An 18,779-nucleotide genomic window follows, 5' to 3' on the forward strand; every position below is an offset into this window, starting at 1 on the left:
GGGCACCGAGAAGGGTTGATTACGCTACTTTTCAACGCATCAGTAATACATCCCGATGCCTCTTCTTATTTTTTTTTTCCGATTCGACAGATATTTCATCCAAGAAGAAAAAGAAAAAGAAAACAGATGCACTGTAAGCCGCGTGACTGAGAGGAAGATAACATATCTGTGTTGTGTTTATATGCGCTAGGTGAAGGAACCCTAGGTAATTAGTGGGTTTTCTGGTATATACCTATGTCAGGCCCATGTTAATATTATATGAAAACAAGGCCCAATAACATTTATCATATATTGACTTGTGAGATTGAGTAGAGTTTTAGCAAACCAACAAGTACTTCAATCGGAAAATAAGTAGTTAAATTGACTTTATAGCCTATTTGCTACTAAAAATTAAGTGTTTGAGGTCAATTATAATATATTTGTTATGATAACGAATCTATTAATCGAGTAAACTCCAACTAATATGATAAATTACAGATAATTTTAGTAAGGTAAATCATATTATATAAATCACGATACTCTCTCTGAAAAATGTTAATAAAAAAATCAAACTCGATTAAAAGCTCACTTGCGCTACCGATTTCGAAAGTAATATAATTTTATGAGTATGTTTTTTATGAGACGATCTAACGAATTTTTATCAAACGAGTCAATCCTATCGATATTCACAATATAAAATAATAATATAACATAAAAAATAATACTTTTTCGTGCATGGATTTAGTCGTATAGAAAGCGGATCAAGTTAGGCATAGCAGTGAAGCATTTATCTAAGGAGTGCGAAGAGGCGATAAAAAATGAGATCTTTTTGAGAATAAATGTGTCTATCGGCTATGTGTTTTGTTTCACATCACATTCTGTTTCTTTTTGTTCTCCTTGCTCCTTACTTTTGAAACGATGATAAGATGTGAATCTCGATCCATTAATTTTTCTGCCTTTGTTTCGTCTTCTTCCCCCGTTTTACACTTCACTGATTCAAAAATTATCACCACATAGTTTTTTCACGCTTTTTCTCAGTATCCAAATTAAACCCAGGAAATAAATTAAAGCAGACACCAATACCACTTTTTTTTAAGCAGTTTTCAAAGTAGCATAAACACACTGAAGCATCATGCTTCATATAGATGTGAGGGAATTTCAAGAAAAGCTTTCTGCTCGCTTCAGACCGTGGCAGCGTTCGTGGCAATTCTGGTTTCGAGTTGCTGATATCTATACTGGTTACAAGGTGTGTAATACATAAGTACTTTATTTGAATATAAAATGAAAGATTGGTGTTTGAATTGAAAGAACGCAATTTTCCGGAAGAAGAAAAAAAGAAATAGCTGAAAGAAACAGCTAACTCTAGCAATCGCTTCAATTTGCAACTAGAACGAGAAACTGAAGATGATGAAATCACGCTTCGAGGAAAAATTTGGAACCATGTAAAGATATGCAGTGTATCGAGCAAGAAGAACTCATTTTTATATCGAATGAATAAAAAAATCAACGAACTATATAATGGTTTTATGTACGAGTCCATAAGTAACTACTAAAGCGTAAATAAAAGTATAAAACGTTTTGCTAACTACTCTATCTAACAGTCTACATGTTTAGGTGTTTCAAGTTCAAGTAAATTTCGAGAAAAATGCAGAGAGACGGGAGGCGATGTGGGAGAAGCAGCACGAGTTAGCTGCTGACAAGATATATAGCATGTGCGCTGAGCTTGGCGGGTTTTTTCTCAAGGTACTTTTAGTAGTGATCTTATGGTTACTTACCTCAATTCCCAAATGTCCTGTTCTTTTAACTTTATTCCTCGGTGGTTTCTTGATTGTCATTCGAATTCATAGAGTTCCTGGGAACGAACATAATTTTCATAAGAATTATAAATGGAGATAAAAGCACTCAATTTAATATCTCTATTGTTCCTAACTCATGTTCCTACCCTTTTGGTACTTGTACTTGATAATTATAATGGGGATTCGCTTTCTACTCTCGTGGCATTCTCATTGTTCAAATATTTGGCATCTTGGTGGTGAAGGTCAAAGCTTACTAATCTCTGTGATGCTATTTTTATGGAGGAGGAATTTATTTAGTTTTTGGGCGAATTAGGTTGCACAAATAATTGGGAAGCCCGACTTGGCACCAGCTGCTTGGGTGAGAAGGTTGGTCACACTCTGTGATCAAGCTCCTGCAACACAGTACAATGTGATCAAGGCTGTGCTTGAGAAGGAGTTGGGCCAAACAATTGATGAACTGTTTGAAAATTTTGATGTTAACCCCCTTGGTTCCGCATCAATTGCTCAGGTACTCATCTGTGAGGACTTGGTTGAAGATAGATTCTATTTGCTCTGTCCTTAGTTTGATAAATTTGAAGCTAGAAAATGAATGCAATGGAAAGGATTGTTATGAATGTTTATTTTTAATTCTTGATAGGAAACGATATTATATTAATCTGAGTGTTTATCCAATCCAAAGCTCTCATAAAGGTCTCAGATTCAACATGAGCTTTTTGCAGAAATTCTGAAGAATTATACTGCGTCTAAAATAATATTTGATATCGGTTGGATATCTTTCTGGTATTTCCGGAGAACATGTGTTTAGATATCAGTATTGTTTCAGTTGTTGAATTGGGACATTTAGTATAATTGTGTTTTTTGATGAAAATATCTTTCATTGTCGATGTGATATTATGTCAGAATGTCTTGTAATTACTTGATTTTTAAAAATAATTTAAAAGATCGGTTTGTTGATTAGAATATACTACAATACTTATTTTAGGATGTGGTGGAAATGTTTAATTTCGAGACATCCAAGCATTCCCTGAGGTTCTTACTGTTCACTTCTGTTCCCCCCTCCCCTTTGTGGATGGGTATTGTGCTTAACACTAATATTGTGCTCCACTTGTTCATTTATCTCTAGGTTCACCGAGCACGGCGTAAAGGTGAAAAGAGTGATGTTGTTGTGAAGGTAAAGAAAGTTTCTGTTGTGTTACAGTTTTGATGTGTATGTAAAGTTTTAATCATCTTATCACATAGGTGCAACATCCAGGCGTTCAAGGTTTGATGATGACCGATATTCGCAACCTGCAAGCTTTTGCACTGTACATGCAAAAGACAGATATAAAGTTTGATTTGTATTCGGTAACCAAAGAGATTGAGAAACAGGTGATTGTTTTACTCTTCTGCTTACGTACCTTTTGCTGAATAACCTTTTTAGTTTTGACTCTTTTTTGATTTAGTTTTTTTATGTTTCTGTGTTTTGATCATATTTATTTGAGATAATCATATTCTGAAAACTGGACAAGAACAGGGAATGAGTTACAGTATATGTATAATCTTCTTTGTTTGTTCTTTCGCGACTTCAGAGATTTCATTTCTTCCCATCTTCAGATCTGTACAGAGCCATTGGTGAAAATAAACTGCACTGGTTTGTTGCTACAATTTATTCGGCAACCTATTTCACAGCTTTTTTATTTTGTAGCTTCGCTTTCTGAATCCATTTTCTATATCTTGAGTTATCTGGATCTTAGATTTAAAAGTGTAGTTCTGATATCATGTGCAGCGATTCCCAACTTGGACATCCTTTTCTTTCTGATAAAAATAGTAATATCTGTTATGTTATTTTTTATGTTGTCGACTAATGCTGGTTTTCATTTTTGCAATTATTTTTAAGATTGGATATGAGTTCGATTTTTTGAGGGAAGCTGATGCTATGGATAGAATTCGGCGTTTCCTTTATGAAAATAACAAAAAATCCCCCGTTCAAGTCCCACGTGTTATTCGAGGCTTGGTCACGAGGTATACTTCAGATCATTGCGTTCTGTTAAATTTGCAGTCATAAACTAAACCGAAAATATTCAAGACCTCTGATTCAACTGAATCTTAAACACAAAATTGTTTACATCTCTAATATTTAAACCCATATTTATAATTTATAGTTCTTAATTTGGATTTTGGGCATCACATTATTTTTTTCTTTTGTCACCCTAAATTTAAAACGTAAAACAATTCAAATTTCTTCTCAGGCAATGATCATGACTCAACAATTTGCTAATAATTAAAAGAATATCTGATACTGATTTATATACAGTATTAACTTGTCTCCTCCTCTTCATAGGCGTGTTCTAGTGATGGAATACATTGATGGAATCCCAATCATGAAGCTGGGTGATGAGATAGCAAAAAGAGGCTTAAATCCTTCTGGTAAAATGGCAACGGCAGCAAAGCAGTAAGCCCCTACATCATCCCAGAGAGTATGTTCATTTATGCTTTTTTCTGAAAGAAAAATCGCAGCTGAGCGGTTGGATTAAGACAATTCCCTGCCTCTTTTTCCCTTGCTCTATATATACTAAGTACCACTGACATATAGTGTGTGTTTCAATTAATTATGAATTTTTATTTTCGGATATCAAAAGTTAATGTATTTTATTCTTATTAAATTAAAGGTATTTTAGCAAATGAAAAAAAATATCAAGGTATCAAAACCTAATATAATAAATATATAATGGTTGACCCATCTCTTGGAGAGATTAGTATTAGAGAAACAAGCATAAAGAGACCAGGTGTTGGACACATAAAGACATTAGTACGCTGATGTGGACTTGTAATACAGGAAGGGATATGTTTTTAAAACAAAAAATAACCTCAGAAATGTTTACTACTGGTGGGGATGTTATTCTCCACTGGATACAAAAGAACCGATGGGGCATGAAACTTTGGATCCAATTAAAGGGGCGGGCCACATATAAATTCATGTGTCCATTGGTGTACCCTGCACTAGGCAAAGATGCCCAGGTGTAGAGCAGAAATTTTGTGTGACTGTTCGTTAATTAATAGCGAAGATGAATCTATATATAAAAGGGGTACAAGGAGCGGATGTAACCTTAAATCCGAAAATCAAGTACAATGAAGTAAAAAGAAAGAAACAGCTGACACCACTGATTTTTTGACCTAAATTCTTGGCTGTGAAATAAGGATACAGCCTCATTTTTTGTCTTACTGTGAAATCGTTAAAAACTAACTTCTGGATATATATTCTCTCCTAGTTTTCGATGATAATTGCATATGATTTGTTACCAAATTCCAGAAAATTTTGAAAAATGTTGATATGCACAACCTTGTTTTGTTGCTCACTTGTTTTGGTTTTGTACTGTATCTTATCATTTGAATCAAAACATAGTAATGTTTTTTTATCTCTTGATTCTTTCTCTATTTTTTTCGTCACCTTGTCTTTCTGATGTAGAAATTGGTTATAATATGTGTTATCTTCACATCTTAAAATGCAGGAATATCCTTAAAAGTTTGACACTTTCTTATGGACAGATGATATTGAGGAGTGGTTTCTTTCATGCAGATCCTCACCCAGGAAATATATTGATTTGTAGAGGTTCTGAGGCAAGTGCCGTTACAATACTGTCTATTATGATATCTTGCATAATTTCTTGTCTTAGTTTCCTCGTTTTAGCACTTTAATGATTTAATGGCCTATGTCTTGCAAATCAGGTTGCTTTGCTTGATTACGGACAAGTGAAGGATCTTCCTGATGCACTGAGGCTAGGATATGCTAGATTGGTGCTAGCAATAGCAGATGACAATCCTACAGGGGCATCAGAAAGCTACAGGTGCTACTTTATGTTTTTAGATGCACCTATAATGATTTCACACTGATTCCTAAGTTGCTATAACATTTCAAAAGTGAAGTGCGACAAATTTATGAGCTTAAGTTGTGCCATGAAGATCATGCATATTCGACAGCTAGAAAGATGCTTAAAAAACACAAAACAAACATGTAATAGACGCTCTCCCTAGGTTTTATAATGCCAAAAACCACCTACTAAGAAATCTGGCCCATCCTAAAGTTCCCAGTCCTCTCTGTCAAGTTACAGTCGTAACTGTGTTATCTGTGTTTTTGGAGTTTGTTTGGATGTGAGATGTGGGTTATGTCTATGTATAATCAAACCTTTAAAAAAGTAGACATGGTAATACATCAATACTTTTTTTGCTCATGTATTTTATCTGCTGCAAAAGACAATTACTTGATGATACTGTCTGAATGTACAGTTGTATTTATCTCAAATAGTTAGAACAATGAACATGTTTGGTGTGCTATTTCAACAAAAAATACCAGACGAGCATCACATAACCTTTCCTTTTAGTGTTTCTTCCTTACATGAGTCACATTTATGGGAATCACAGTAGAATCTTTTTGAGGATAGAACTGTAATTTAGATTGTTGGTCGATTAAATATTAATTTCAAGACAGATTTTTAGGAGATAGAGAGAATTATTCCGTCCTGAAGAGCTCTAGTGCGCCTTAACAACATAGCCTTGGTACTGGCAGTAAAAATTATACCTGTGTTACAGTGAGAAAGACCGTTCCCTTATAGTTAAAGTCAGAATCTTTTAGCATTAATTTGCTATTCTGACATTAGGGAACTTGGCATTAACATCTTGAGCAAATGTCCGGATGAGCAAAAGGAATTGCTTAAGTTGGCTCAATCAATGTTCGACACAAAGCTAGCACCCGGTGTGATGGTGTTGCAACCTTTCTCAGAAGAATCTTCAATAAAAAAAATCGCTGTTCAGGTATGATTTCAATCTTTAGGGGATCCAGGACTAAATTTTACAACCACTGCCAACCAAAAAATACCTTTTTCCAGATCTTTTCAAGATGAAAGAGATCTTATTTTTAATTTCCTGCATTATGTGAGGCGAATTTTCAACATTTAGTAATCTGTTGAACTTATTATGCATAAAATCTTCTGGCTTTTATGTTTTTCTTCAAACTTATGTTTTGGATTGGCCCATTATAATCATCCAGTTGATAAAGACATATTTTTAGGTCAAGGGAATGCTGTTGTCTAAAGTGAAACCAAAACTGTATTGAAATTTGCAATATCTATGCGCTAGTCCTGGAACTGGGATAAATTTTTTGATTCTGTATGCTGGTTTTTGGTCAAATATCTCCTCTAACTTTATCAAATAGCATGTCATTTGATATTCTTTAATGCTGTGAAAAATATGTGTTTCATTCATTACTTAGGTCAGGACTAATTTCCTCTCTGTGTTATGGTGATGTTTAGAGTTTCCCAGAAGAACTATTCTCTGTTCTTCGTACAGTGCATTTACTGAGAGGACTTAGTGTTGGGCTCGGAATAAACTATTCATGCGCCGAGCAGTGGAGACCCATTGCTGAAGAAGCTCTTTACCGTGCTGGGAGGCTAAAAGGTGATATTTCCATAACCCTCTGTATTTGTATACATGTAGTGCATGTGCTACACGTGATATATGTATTCGAGGTTTCATTTTACCCGGTGGTTGTGTTTAGTTTTCTTGTCTACTGAGCTAAAGGTTATCATACAATATATCTTAAGTAGTCTTCCTGAAATGTCTGCTAAAGAAAATTAAAATTCATCGTGGATATGACGTTACAGTTGAAGATCTCAAAGGAATCAAGAGACGTGGCCTTTTCAGAAGCATTTTTGGGATGTAACAAATATCCGCAATGGATGAGTACAAGTGAAACGATGAATTTATCGTTGCAAAGCAAAACTTCTTGTAGAGTGGCAATTTCTCTGGTGTTCTACCATCCTGTATAGCCGGGACATGACAATGGTCATTATTTATTTTGTTTGTTTATTCATCTCTGATAAACTAGGACTCGGCCCCCTTTTTTTCAATTGTTTTTCAAGAAAATGGCTAGTTTTAGAGATCGTGAGTAGATCCGGAATTGGATCAAATCCCGTCATCCAAATCAAATCTCGCCCCGCATAAAATTATTGACTAAGTGTGCTAGTAATTGGGGAAAAAGATTGGGATTCATTTTGTAACACGATCAAAAACTCATCAAGAGTCATGTTTATGATGGGCGACTGTATGCTGAAAAAAAATGCCATACCGAATATGATGCCATGTGTGAACAATGGAATTTGAAAAATCCAGACGCGCAATCTCATTATATGCAATTCCATATAAATATTAAATTTACTGTCTTAGGATAATCTTTTTATTGTCCTAAACATTTGTAAATTTTTTGAACTTAATTAGTTCAAGGACAATGAAATAACAAGCTGGAACGGCAGTAAAATAAGCTAAATAAAAGCATTTATTTCCTATACAATATATTAATTACAATTTATACTGAACGGTTGCCTCTCCGAAAATTAAAAAAACTGAAGTGGTGTAGGTTACTTTTTTGCACAACAAATCAATTCATTCATCCAAACAAATCCTCTTATTCCACTTTTAAAAATTTTGCCAAATGATGGCCATTTCTCGCAAATTTTGGAAAATTTTTCGAAGTGATATATATATACTTTCTTGAAAAAAAAGAAGAAGAGATCCTAAATTACGTACATGTGACCAAATTTGGACAATACCCAAGTTGGTAACAAAGTATTTACACGTCTACATATTTTATATATTAAGTAAGCTATTTCTAACCAATATTTTTATGATAAGGAATCTGCGACTATTCGTGGAAGATTTCTAACCATATTTTTGACACAAGGGTCGATTGCTTGGTGAAATAATTATTTGTTCCGGTCATAAGAATATTCGGAAAAAACAATATTTAAATATGTCATATGTGAGGTTTCAAACTATATGGGGTAACCTCCTACATTGGAAGACGATGACCAACGAACAAGATTCCGAAGACATACTTGTGAGTTATATTAAAACAATGGAGCAAATTAAATATAGAAAAGCCGAATTTAAATGTAATTGATCAATGCTAATTATTTTGTGAATTTTCTTCCTGGCAGGAGACAATAATTAAAACAGTGTTAAGGCTTAACACTTTGGATTCATGCTTCGCGACAAAAAAACATTGTAAGTCTCTCCAAACAAGAAAATTACGTCCCATTTTCTATATAAGTTGCTTTCTTTGGTTAAGTGGCTCTTTCAAGAGCCTCGCTAGAGATCAAGAACTAGAGAAATATATAATAGGCGGGTTTTCGTTAGTTAAATGGATTACATTTTCTTGCCTGATCAAGATTCATGTGATGATCGAAGAAATTATGCTGCTGCATTGCCCGTTTTAGACAATGCCTATGCTGCAGCTTGGTTTCCTAGTTTGTATGGTGAGAGCAATGATTTCAAAAGGCTGAAAAGGACAGCGAGTTTAGGCGGTTTCACTGACAGAAGCATTTGCAGCAATGGGAGTATTGCTCGCACTAATAGCGTGAGGAGCCTGAGCAGCGTGCCGAGGCCTCACTTTCGAGATCATATAAAGATGTATACTCAACGATTCGTTGTGGCTGAGGCAGTGGAGGAAGCGGCAGCAGCCATTAACAATACTGAGGATCGGAAAGCCGTGGAAGGAGATCAGGGCAATGGTGATGGTATGAAGCTGCTCCAGCAGCTCATTTCTTGTGCCGAGGCCGTTGCTTGCCGTGACAAATCGCACGCCTCATTTTTGAATAAAAAATTTATGATTGGTTTGTTGTGCATAGAAAATGTTGTTTTAGGTAGAAACGAGAAAATTGACATTATTTCATTCTCTTGTCACGGTGACCTAATTTTTTGACTAAATGTAGCTTTCCAATTTGTATTCATACCGTCATGGATTTATGCATGAGGTATAATTTAGTGGCAATTAAATTTGTTTTTTACCTGATCGCTATTAATTAATTTATTTTTATTAAATTTTATATAATTTAAATGAATAGTTATTTAATATTGTGTGTGATATCTATGTAATAACTATTTTTGAAAAATATTTTTTCCTTCAAAGTACCCCTCTAATATCCTTATTTTTCAAAAATTAAAACAAAAAATTTAAAACTCAAACATAACAAATTATTCTAATATAAATACATTTTGTACAGACATTTAGCAAACTTAAATTTTTATTTTATATTAAATTGTAATATATATGCATGAATTGCATGCCCGAAGTTACTAGCATTATATTATAACAACAAAATTGTAAAAAACGTGAAGCATGATGAAATAGCGAGATCAAACTTCAAGTTTTACAAACTTAAACAAGTTTAATACGAGATTATGCGTGAAAAAACGTTCCTAGAAAATGTGCCTAGTTTACTAAAAAAATAGCCATATTTAGGTGTCTAAGCTTTTTTCTGTTTAAAAATTTCGAAAAAGTAAATATTTTAAATGTATATATATAAAATAAAAATTAACTTAAATTTTAAAAATAAAATTAACTTAAAATTTTATATAAAAAAACTCTTAATCAAGTTTTTTCAAGCTTTTACATGTTTAATGCGGTCAAAACCTTGTTGATTGAACTGTTGATCCTTGAACTGGCAGGAATGTGGTTCATGGAAGTGACAGTTCCCAGAACGGAAAAATGCGAAATAGGTTAATCTACCCGCTCCATTCACTATATCTCGATGTGATTGTGCAAGTCAGCTTGTTTTGCTGAAGTTTTGCATGTGAAAACATGATCATTTTATACAACTTTTTCTTGAAATTTCATAGCAGAGAGTTTAGTGACTGTAAATTACTATCCTACCAGGAGAGTTAGTGACTATATCTAACCTACCAATACGCATGTTTTCTTTTCTTTTTTGTAATTCATACACTTGCTTTGAAACTAAACGATAATTCATTAATCTTTATCCATGATTGTCAAGCCAAGTTTTGTTGAAATTATTGGATCATTCTTTTGTTAATTTGTTAGGTTATATTTTTCTTGTTTGAAATAACCTTTTTCGATTGAGCAACATAAACTTATCATTTAACTGTCCAACCGAATCAAAATCACACAGAACGTCAGATAAATAGAATATTGATCATTGTCCAATTCACTATTGACTCACCAAGCAAGTATGAATCTGTATGATGATTTTTTTATATATGCATATACTATTTTTTCACACAGAAAAATAACACTGAGAAATCCATTGGCCCAGGTCAATTTGAGGGAAGTTTCAAAGAAATGTGGTTAGTTAAGTGGAGAACTCCAATGAACAATGAGAAATAAATAAATAATTGTTTAATTAATCTCTGGCAGTGTCATACTCAAACAATGAACCAGCTCTAGTAAAAAAAATAAAATAAATACTTTGATGTCTAATCAACAAATTAAAAATATATTAATAATATTAATAATAAAATATGCTGTCCAAAAAGGAGCATATGCTGAATCATATGTATAGATTTAGGAAACTAGACAGTTTCCCAATCACCATTTTATTTTCCTCAGTTGTATCGAAATAAAATAGATTATGATTTTATGTTAATTAGCTAAGAAGGATGTTAGATTAGTACTTGAACGATGACATACATACTCTTTTTTATAGTATCATAACCATAATTATATTGAATAGAGTTTAAATCGATAGTATATTAATATAAAATATTTTTTCTTGTTCTTAAGTCTTACTTCATATAACATGATAAAATAATAATTTCGGAATATTCATTGGATATTACATTTTTATATTCGAAGTCAAGTAGCAAAAAAAAAGGATGAAAAATGCGAATCGATAAATAAAGAATTATAGTGTGGTTGGTTCTTTAATTAGACTAAGTCCTTTTTCAGAGTTCGATTCTATTTCAAAATGTTGCAAGTGATACATATTATTTTTAATTAATAATGTTCCACTTGACTTGAAAACTTCAAGGCCGGAACTATTCCTCTTCTTTAGGGACTTTCCCAATTTATAAAGACACAATATTCTATTTTTTTGTTTGACAATAATTAAGAATTTTTGTCGAGTTGACCAGAAAAATATTGAGATGAGTGACCTCTTGAAAACTTTTGTATGCTAAACTGTTGACATTACGTTGTGCGATCCGATTGGTTGGATGAGCTCAGAGACGGATTTACGCTAGGGCTGTACCCAGCCCATTTTTTTTATTTAGCGACGGTTAACCGTCGCTAATTTTGCGACGGTTTTAGTAAACCCGTCGCCGATGGGATCGGCGACAGTTTTATCAAAAACCGTCGCACATATTAGCGACGGTTATTGCTAAAATCGTCGCTAAATTATTAAAAAATTCTTTGATATTTTTGATGCAACAATAGATTTCATTTTAATGGAGTTAAATACTCGGTTCAATGAGTTAATCGGTGAAACTTCTTTATCTTAGTATAGCTTTAGATCCTAAAAATTCATTTGACTCATTTAACAGTGATGATATTTGCAAGCTTGCGAAGAAGTTTTATCCTGGAGATTTCACAGATCAAGAAATTGTTGTTTTGAAGTATGCATTGATACATTTATAAACTCGATGTGATGCAGAATTTAAAGGTTTCTACACTTGTTGAGTTGTGTCAGCAATTGACCGAGAGTGGACGGTCAAGTGTTTATGTTATGTTGACTAGATTGATTCATCTTGTTTTGACATTGTCTGTGTCTACTGCCACTATTGAACGGGCTTTTTCAGCAATGAAGCATGTGAAGACGGCACTTCGCAATAAAATGGAGGTTGACTTTCTTGCCGATTGTTTGACACTCTATATTGAACGAGATTTAGCTAAACATATTAATGTAAATTCTATTATTGATGAATTTTATGTTTTAAAATCCCGTAAGGCACAACTTCGTTGAACGATATAATGTATTTTTTTTAATAATATATAATTTATCATATTGAGTTCAAGCCCACCCCAACTCTTATTCTTGGATCCGTCCCTGGATGAGCTGAAAAAAGACATCATATCTTAATGGATAAGACAAATATATGATAGAGACAATGTCAATTACAAGTAGAGAATATAAGACTGCACCAGCAGTACGCCACACCCCTCTCGAATTCACGGGTCTATAACAACCTGATCTATTAATACTAAAGTAATTGCAGCCCCTCACACCCGGGTCCTGCGCCACGACACGTACAAAGAACTGACAACTATAACTTTTGATGGTTATCATAACAATTTTCAGACTTTGTTGCAAGAACCAGTGTGAATCAATAATTTCATAATTTTTCTTTTGTACAAAAATTAATAGCGTGTAAGAAAAATATGTCCAAAATCTCTCAGAAACTTGAGAAAGTTGGTGGTCAGATTGACCATTTCCAGTAGCCAATAAGTAATGTACAAACTTCTCGATGAAGATGCAATTTTGACAAATGACATTTAAATAATGGTTCGATTCTAATTCATTAAATTTAACCTATCTAAAGTTGCCTTCCATCAGTCACTTTCTACTCAAGATTTTTAAATTCAAGTGATAACGTTTGATCTTGTACTAAGCATAGATATCCCTTTCCTAAATTAATAAAACTCAAGGCACCACACAATTACTAACAATTATGATCGTTCCAAAAATGATCATTGGTCAAACTTAGGCATTTTAAACCTAATAAATAAGAAAAAACCAGGTGATGTCACTGGACATGCCAAACAAATAATAATCCATGGTTGTCTGCTGAAACTGAAATAGTTTCTCTACCTGTTGCTGTTCAAGAAAACATTGTTATTGTCTTTGCTCTATTTCAAGATTGTCTTTCTTCACATTTCTTGGAACCCTGAAGGACAGCTTTCTTCATTTTCTTTGCAGTGTGATCATCAACTAGCATAAGATGTTTCGATGAATTTTGTTCATGAAAATATATATGCGTATTTCGAGCAACAACTTGTGTACACATCTGCTTTCATGCTGCTGATCATTTGAGACTATCTGGTGATTCATATAATTTTTTTTATTGTGTTCCCCAAGGGGTTTTTCCCGATTCCGTTCCAGTCGTCTGGTGTATCGCAGAAAATGAAGGTGAGATTATCTGTGTTATGATCCTAGCTAGCTGAAGAGAATAAACCTTGATTTGTACGTTATGAATCAGGGAACTAAGGAAGAAGACATGAGAAAACTATTATTCGGTTCCGTTTCAAAATCGCCAACAGAAAATGCCAGACCAAGCAGTATGGTTATTAAGGTAAGACCCCTGCAGAAAGAATTATTATATTTCGGGGAAAAAAACTCTGATTCACTCATTGAAATAAAGATATTCGCCCCTTTTTAATTCATCTACTGGTTCTATCAGAATTAATCATTGATCTCTTTAATTTTATATTGAAATGAAACAGAAGAAACATGGAGTTATTCCCGCACATATAGTTGCAGAAGCCATTTCTACACTCCATGGTCTGGATCTCAGGTGGTCAGGACCGATAACTCCAGCAGAAATGCAGTATGTGGAACAATATGTTATCGCGAAATATCCTGAGTATTCGAATGCCCTCGTAGAAGGTGGAGAAAAAACCGACCTTTATGATCTCTGTGTCAAAGAAAATCTCACCGAACTCCAACCCGATGATAAGCGAAAATCGCCAAGAGGGGTTGTTTCCCGAGATTCATTTACGCCTTCCATTGGAAGCAGCCTCACCGATCTTGAAAACACGCAGCTGGAGCCATCAACATTGCTTAGCATCCTCACCAAGAAATCATCGTTCCTCGGGAGCTTCATTTCGATCCCTGAAATTCAAGCACGAAACAAAGTTCTTAAACATTGCGGGTTACCCGACGAGGAATACCTAGTTCTCTTTACGCAAAATTACAAGGATGCGATGATGTTGGTAGGAGAAAGTTACCCGTTTTTCAAGGGGAACTTTTATCTCACTATTATTGGAGAAGAAGCCGATAGTGTAAGGGAATTCGCAATCTACAAGGAATCAAGAGTAATCTTGGCACCAGAAACTTGGTTGAATTTGAGGATAAAGGGATCACAAATGAGCCATTACTTTCGAAGGAAATGTAAAAGCGCACCTAAGGGACTTTTCTCTTACCCTGCTGAAGTGAACGGGGCCCGACACTCGATGCATTGGATTTCCGAAGCGCATCGTAACTCGTGGCACGTCTTGCTGGATGCTACCGAAGTGCCGGTAGGCGAAGAACATCTTAATCTTGCGCTCCATAGGCCAGATTTTGTGCTGTGCAGCCTGGACAACGCGAATTCTAATTCTTCCAAAGTGACTTGTCTCTTGGTTAGGAGAAAATCATTTGACATGTCGTCTTGTTCGTCCACTCAAATGCACGAGTGACAACTTCACAAAAGGTTAAGAAACAACAAGTTCCGGGTATCAAACGGATTCAAGAATACATGTCTGACCTGCACAAGCTCCACTCATTGATCAGACATAAGATTGATGTCATTGGAGTACTGGATCGAAAACAGCGGATGCAGCTACATGAACACGGCATTTCATCCTCCTCGGGCCTCATCAGCCCTTAGCTTGTTGTACGAGTCTAGGTAGATTAATATTTTGTCATTAATTCGAATAAAGGTTAAGATGTTAAGTTTCATCTTTCAGTAAAAACTTTTTGTTCCATATACATTCATGTCACTGGAGGTTGATCATTTGGCTATTTAATTCTTCTCTTTGAGCAAAATTACTTGGCAGTTCATTCATGAAGATTATGGCAAGTGCTATTGCAATTCAGCTCATTCTAAACTTTTTTCTAAAAACTTGGTTGATGCATATGGTTGGTTTTGGATCTATATTGCTTGATGCTCTCTCTATTAACCTACGCTTTGGTTGTGATTGGAATATTTATGAATTGATTTCAAATCCATCGACTTGCTGGAATAGATAAAATTCAAGTGAAATATTTCATAGAGTCATTTGAAATCCATTGTACAAATTACTTTCTCAAATCAAATTCATTATTACAAGTGCAATCTTAAATAAATTGTACATTATATATAGATATAGGGATTATGTAAAGTATAAAACTATTATTTAGTTACTAAGCTTGATTTTTTTTCTTTGATGGAACTAATTAATGCACAAAATCTCCCACATACAAGGAAGTACTAAAAAAAAAGTACGTAATTGGCAGACAAATTTTGGAATATGCATATTAATTCACAAAGTAATATAATTTTTTGGGGTTTAGGTAAACTTGTGACGTAGAGAAGTTGTGTTACTCGTATTTTTTGAGGTTTAAGTAAAATATAATTTGATGCAATATTAATTTAAACTCAGATGTTAAAGAATGAATCCATATATATATTACATGCGTAGCTCGGTCTCACATATCTTTATTCATTAGAATGATCAACTCTGTCTATATTTATAATAAAAAGTAAAACTTTTGTCATAAAAAGTAATATTTTTTTATAAATGACCCAAATATAATATTTGTCTTACAAAATTGATATGTGAGACCGTCTCACACGAGTTTTTGTGCGAAAATTTCATGACCAATTTTCAGTGTTTGTCTAGTACTGATTTTTTATATTAGTTTGCTTATAAAAATATTAAAAAAATCGAAGAAAACTGACTAAAATTGAAATTTGATAAGATAAATATTATTTTTTTTTAAAAAAAACAAATATGTTTGACCGAATTTACAATTGACCTGCATGAGGTATGATAGAATTAACCACGATGTTGTCTAACATTATAATGTGGTAACTTAATTATCATCTAATGATTCATATACTTATTATTACGCTATTATCACATATATCCAATTACTAGTATTTAAGTAAATACAGCTTATCTATCACTTCATTAAATTTTTTATGTATACTAACATACATATATTAAATAAATATATAAGGATCGAAAATTAAAAGATAATAGATGTCAATAAAAAAATTAAAAGATAATTAGCTAGAAATTAAATCTCCGTTAATTAGGACCTTAGAAAACAACAGGCCTCTCCTCCTAGACGTAGGGTGAAGTTTCGAGTATGGTTTCCAAAGCTGGCTGCCATGATCTTTGTCTCGAGAATCCCTCTTCTGCTACCTTCGAACTAACCCGCATCGCAAAATCTTCGACTCTCTTGGCTTCCAAACTACTGGGAAACAGGCAGAATTCCGGGAAAATCTTGGAGAAATTCAGGCTTAATACTGCTTGTTTGAAGTTCTTGGATGCCTTGTAACCCAAGAATTTCATCTCCTCGACAGTCAAAACCGAGTGCAACATCTCCATGGGTAGAAGGAAATACAGCTCCCCTCCCTCGAGTTCTTCCTCCGCGCACATTCCTTGAATCCTTTGCCCGACTTTGAATTCGTGAGACTCACACAGGAACTGGCCTGGACTTTGCAGCATGATTTCCGCTGCTATCACTGGTTTCCTCGAGTAAATCATCAACTTACCATCAAGGGTTAACACCTTAACTATACTATTACTAGAAGCCATTGATGGAGCACAAAGTGCTACATTACCCATGGTTTTGTGTGGTGTGATATGTTAGAGCATACACAGTGTGCTGCTTTATATATACACACACACTATTACATTTTGGAGTTTAAATAATTTATTTATATTTAACATGAACTAGAATGTTTAAACTTTAAATCAGATTTTATTAACTTAATTATTATTTTATTTGTTTAAATAATTAATTAACTTTCCCAAGACAGATGATAACTAAATAAATTAATCAGTATGGGGCAGCAAAGTAATGCTGTTTAGATATATTTATTAATTATTCGAGTATATATTCATTAAATATTTGCCTTCGACTAACGACATTCAACGGGACAATCAAAATACCCTTTCATTAACCGAATTTATTATTAATTTTAAGATCGATCCAAGACAAATACGCTGTTTATTAAATCTAGTAATTGATACTATTGCAATAGATCATGGTGATTGGCATATAATTAATTAGCATTAGCTGTCATCGTTCATTGATTGAGTTGGTGAAGGATCAATCCATCTCCACCAATTATACCTTGTATGTACAAGTTGAAATTTATTTATAGAACTTGAGATATAAAATTTTCAGCCGTGATTCATCGAGGAGTCCTCTTCATCAACGATGGTTGGATGATGATCGATGGTTTGATTATACGAACTTAATGCGAGGTATTTTGAACCAACAATCGATGGATCACACCTTGACTTTTTTTATTTAATTATCTGCTAAGCACATGGTGAGTCATGGAGCAAGGTAATAATAGTGTGTATTTAGGTGCTCACCAAACTTCATATCTCTAGTGCTACATAGATAAATATAATGCAAGATTCATTGAAGAAAATTATATTTTGGGCTGGTGAGAAAGAGAATCTCAACGGGGGTTTTTGTTGCCAATATGACAACTTATCCCACCTAATTTAGGTAGGAAGTATGTGTCACATTTTTGTGTTTTCTTGATATTTAAATTTTAATATGAATTTTTTTTGGACTCGGGTTGAAAAATATATATATACATAGAGGGATGAAAGTGAAAGTTATTCATTCCTTAAAAAAAAATTGGAACTTAAGGACTCTGGTAAATTGATTTAATATAATCGTGATTTTTCATTTATACATTACACAAAAGGATGGATGGATGGATGGATGGATGGAATCCACCATATTTAATTACCAGTTTAAAAAAATAGACAGAGTTCATATATATTATTGAGGTTTGGAATGAGTGAAAACTAAAAAGAAATAATAATTAAGTCACTGATTTGGTAAGCCAAATCATGCTTCTTCCACTTTTTCAATTCCAAGTCTTGCCATATTGTGAGTTGTGTGTGCCTTTTTTCAACTTATTTTTTGTGGCTGAAAGACTTCGAGTTATACGAAATGCTTGGTGTGCTACCAAAGCAATGATTGATTCTTTAGCTTTAATAATCTGATGAAACTTAATGAAGGTTTAAGTGTTACTGAATTTGTTAATATTTATTCTTTGCAACAAATAATTAATAGTTAACATTAATACAACATACCTTTATTCCATATTAATTCAAAATACAGACGTACCATAATGAGACCAAGTCATCGTTTCAACACTACTTTGTCATTTGGGCTAATTGCACATATCTCATAGTGAAAGTGTAAAAAAGTAAAATTAATACATCTTTTATTTTTTAAAATCAAACACATTTCACTCTTATATTATATAAAAAAAATCAAACACATTTAATCTTTTTGTAGG

General features: G+C 33.6%; 3 protein-coding genes across 4 annotated transcripts; 2 read left to right on the top strand and 1 right to left on the bottom strand.

The window, feature by feature from the left end:
* Positions 1-812: 812 nt before the first annotated feature.
* LOC140835011 (uncharacterized) lies at positions 813-7,687 on the top strand. Of its 2 annotated transcripts, none has more exons than XM_073200287.1 (12): positions 813-1,225; positions 1,581-1,722; positions 2,089-2,283; positions 2,899-2,946; positions 3,015-3,143; positions 3,652-3,776; positions 4,096-4,206; positions 5,264-5,372; positions 5,481-5,599; positions 6,410-6,563; positions 7,061-7,205; positions 7,412-7,687. In XM_073200287.1, exons 2-12 carry the CDS (start codon positions 1,645-1,647, stop codon positions 7,468-7,470), a joined length of 1,272 nt encoding a protein of 423 aa, XP_073056388.1. In that variant the 5' UTR covers positions 813-1,225; positions 1,581-1,644; the 3' UTR covers positions 7,471-7,687. The 2 variants fall into 2 exon arrangements, with proteins under 2 accessions (XP_073056388.1, XP_073056387.1); XM_073200286.1 differs by having other exon boundaries at positions 1,594-1,722.
* Positions 7,688-13,300: 5,613 nt separating this feature from the next.
* Positions 13,301-17,099, top strand: LOC140833599 (uncharacterized). The gene is made up of 4 exons (XM_073197932.1): positions 13,301-13,666; positions 13,737-13,829; positions 13,981-15,158; positions 16,557-17,099. The coding sequence occupies exons 1-3, from the start codon at positions 13,661-13,663 to the stop codon at positions 14,932-14,934; spliced, it is 1,053 nt and encodes a 350-aa protein (XP_073054033.1). The 5' UTR covers positions 13,301-13,660; the 3' UTR covers positions 14,935-15,158; positions 16,557-17,099.
* On the bottom strand, positions 16,567-17,073 carry LOC140835543 (uncharacterized). The gene has a single exon (XM_073201028.1). The coding sequence runs from the start codon at positions 17,071-17,073 to the stop codon at positions 16,567-16,569; it is 507 nt and encodes a 168-aa protein (XP_073057129.1).
* Positions 17,100-18,779: the final 1,680 nt, after the last annotated feature.

This window comes from Primulina eburnea, chromosome 6, assembly GCF_022965805.1.
Source record: "Primulina eburnea isolate SZY01 chromosome 6, ASM2296580v1, whole genome shotgun sequence".
NCBI classification, from domain to species: domain Eukaryota; kingdom Viridiplantae; phylum Streptophyta; class Magnoliopsida; order Lamiales; family Gesneriaceae; genus Primulina; species Primulina eburnea.

What these genes read in the sequence shown, in the direction of transcription:
- LOC140835011 (XM_073200286.1), top strand. Translation starts at nt 1,112, where the DNA reads ATGCTTCATATAGATGTGAGGGAATTTCAAGAAAAGCTTTCTGCTCGC. An exon ending in GTTCCGCATCAATTGCTCAG is followed by an intron (nt 2,284 to 2,898) that starts GTACTCATCTGT and finishes ATTTATCTCTAG; the next exon opens with GTTCACCGAGCACGGCGTAA. An exon ending in ATTCGAGGCTTGGTCACGAG is followed by an intron (nt 3,777 to 4,095) that starts GTATACTTCAGA and finishes TCCTCTTCATAG; the next exon opens with GCGTGTTCTAGTGATGGAAT.
- LOC140835543 (XM_073201028.1), bottom strand. Translation starts at nt 17,073, where the DNA reads ATGGGTAATGTAGCACTTTGTGCTCCATCAATGGCTTCTAGTAATAGT.
- LOC140833599 (XM_073197932.1), top strand. An exon ending in CAAGCAGTATGGTTATTAAG is followed by an intron (nt 13,830 to 13,980) that starts GTAAGACCCCTG and finishes GAAATGAAACAG; the next exon opens with AAGAAACATGGAGTTATTCC.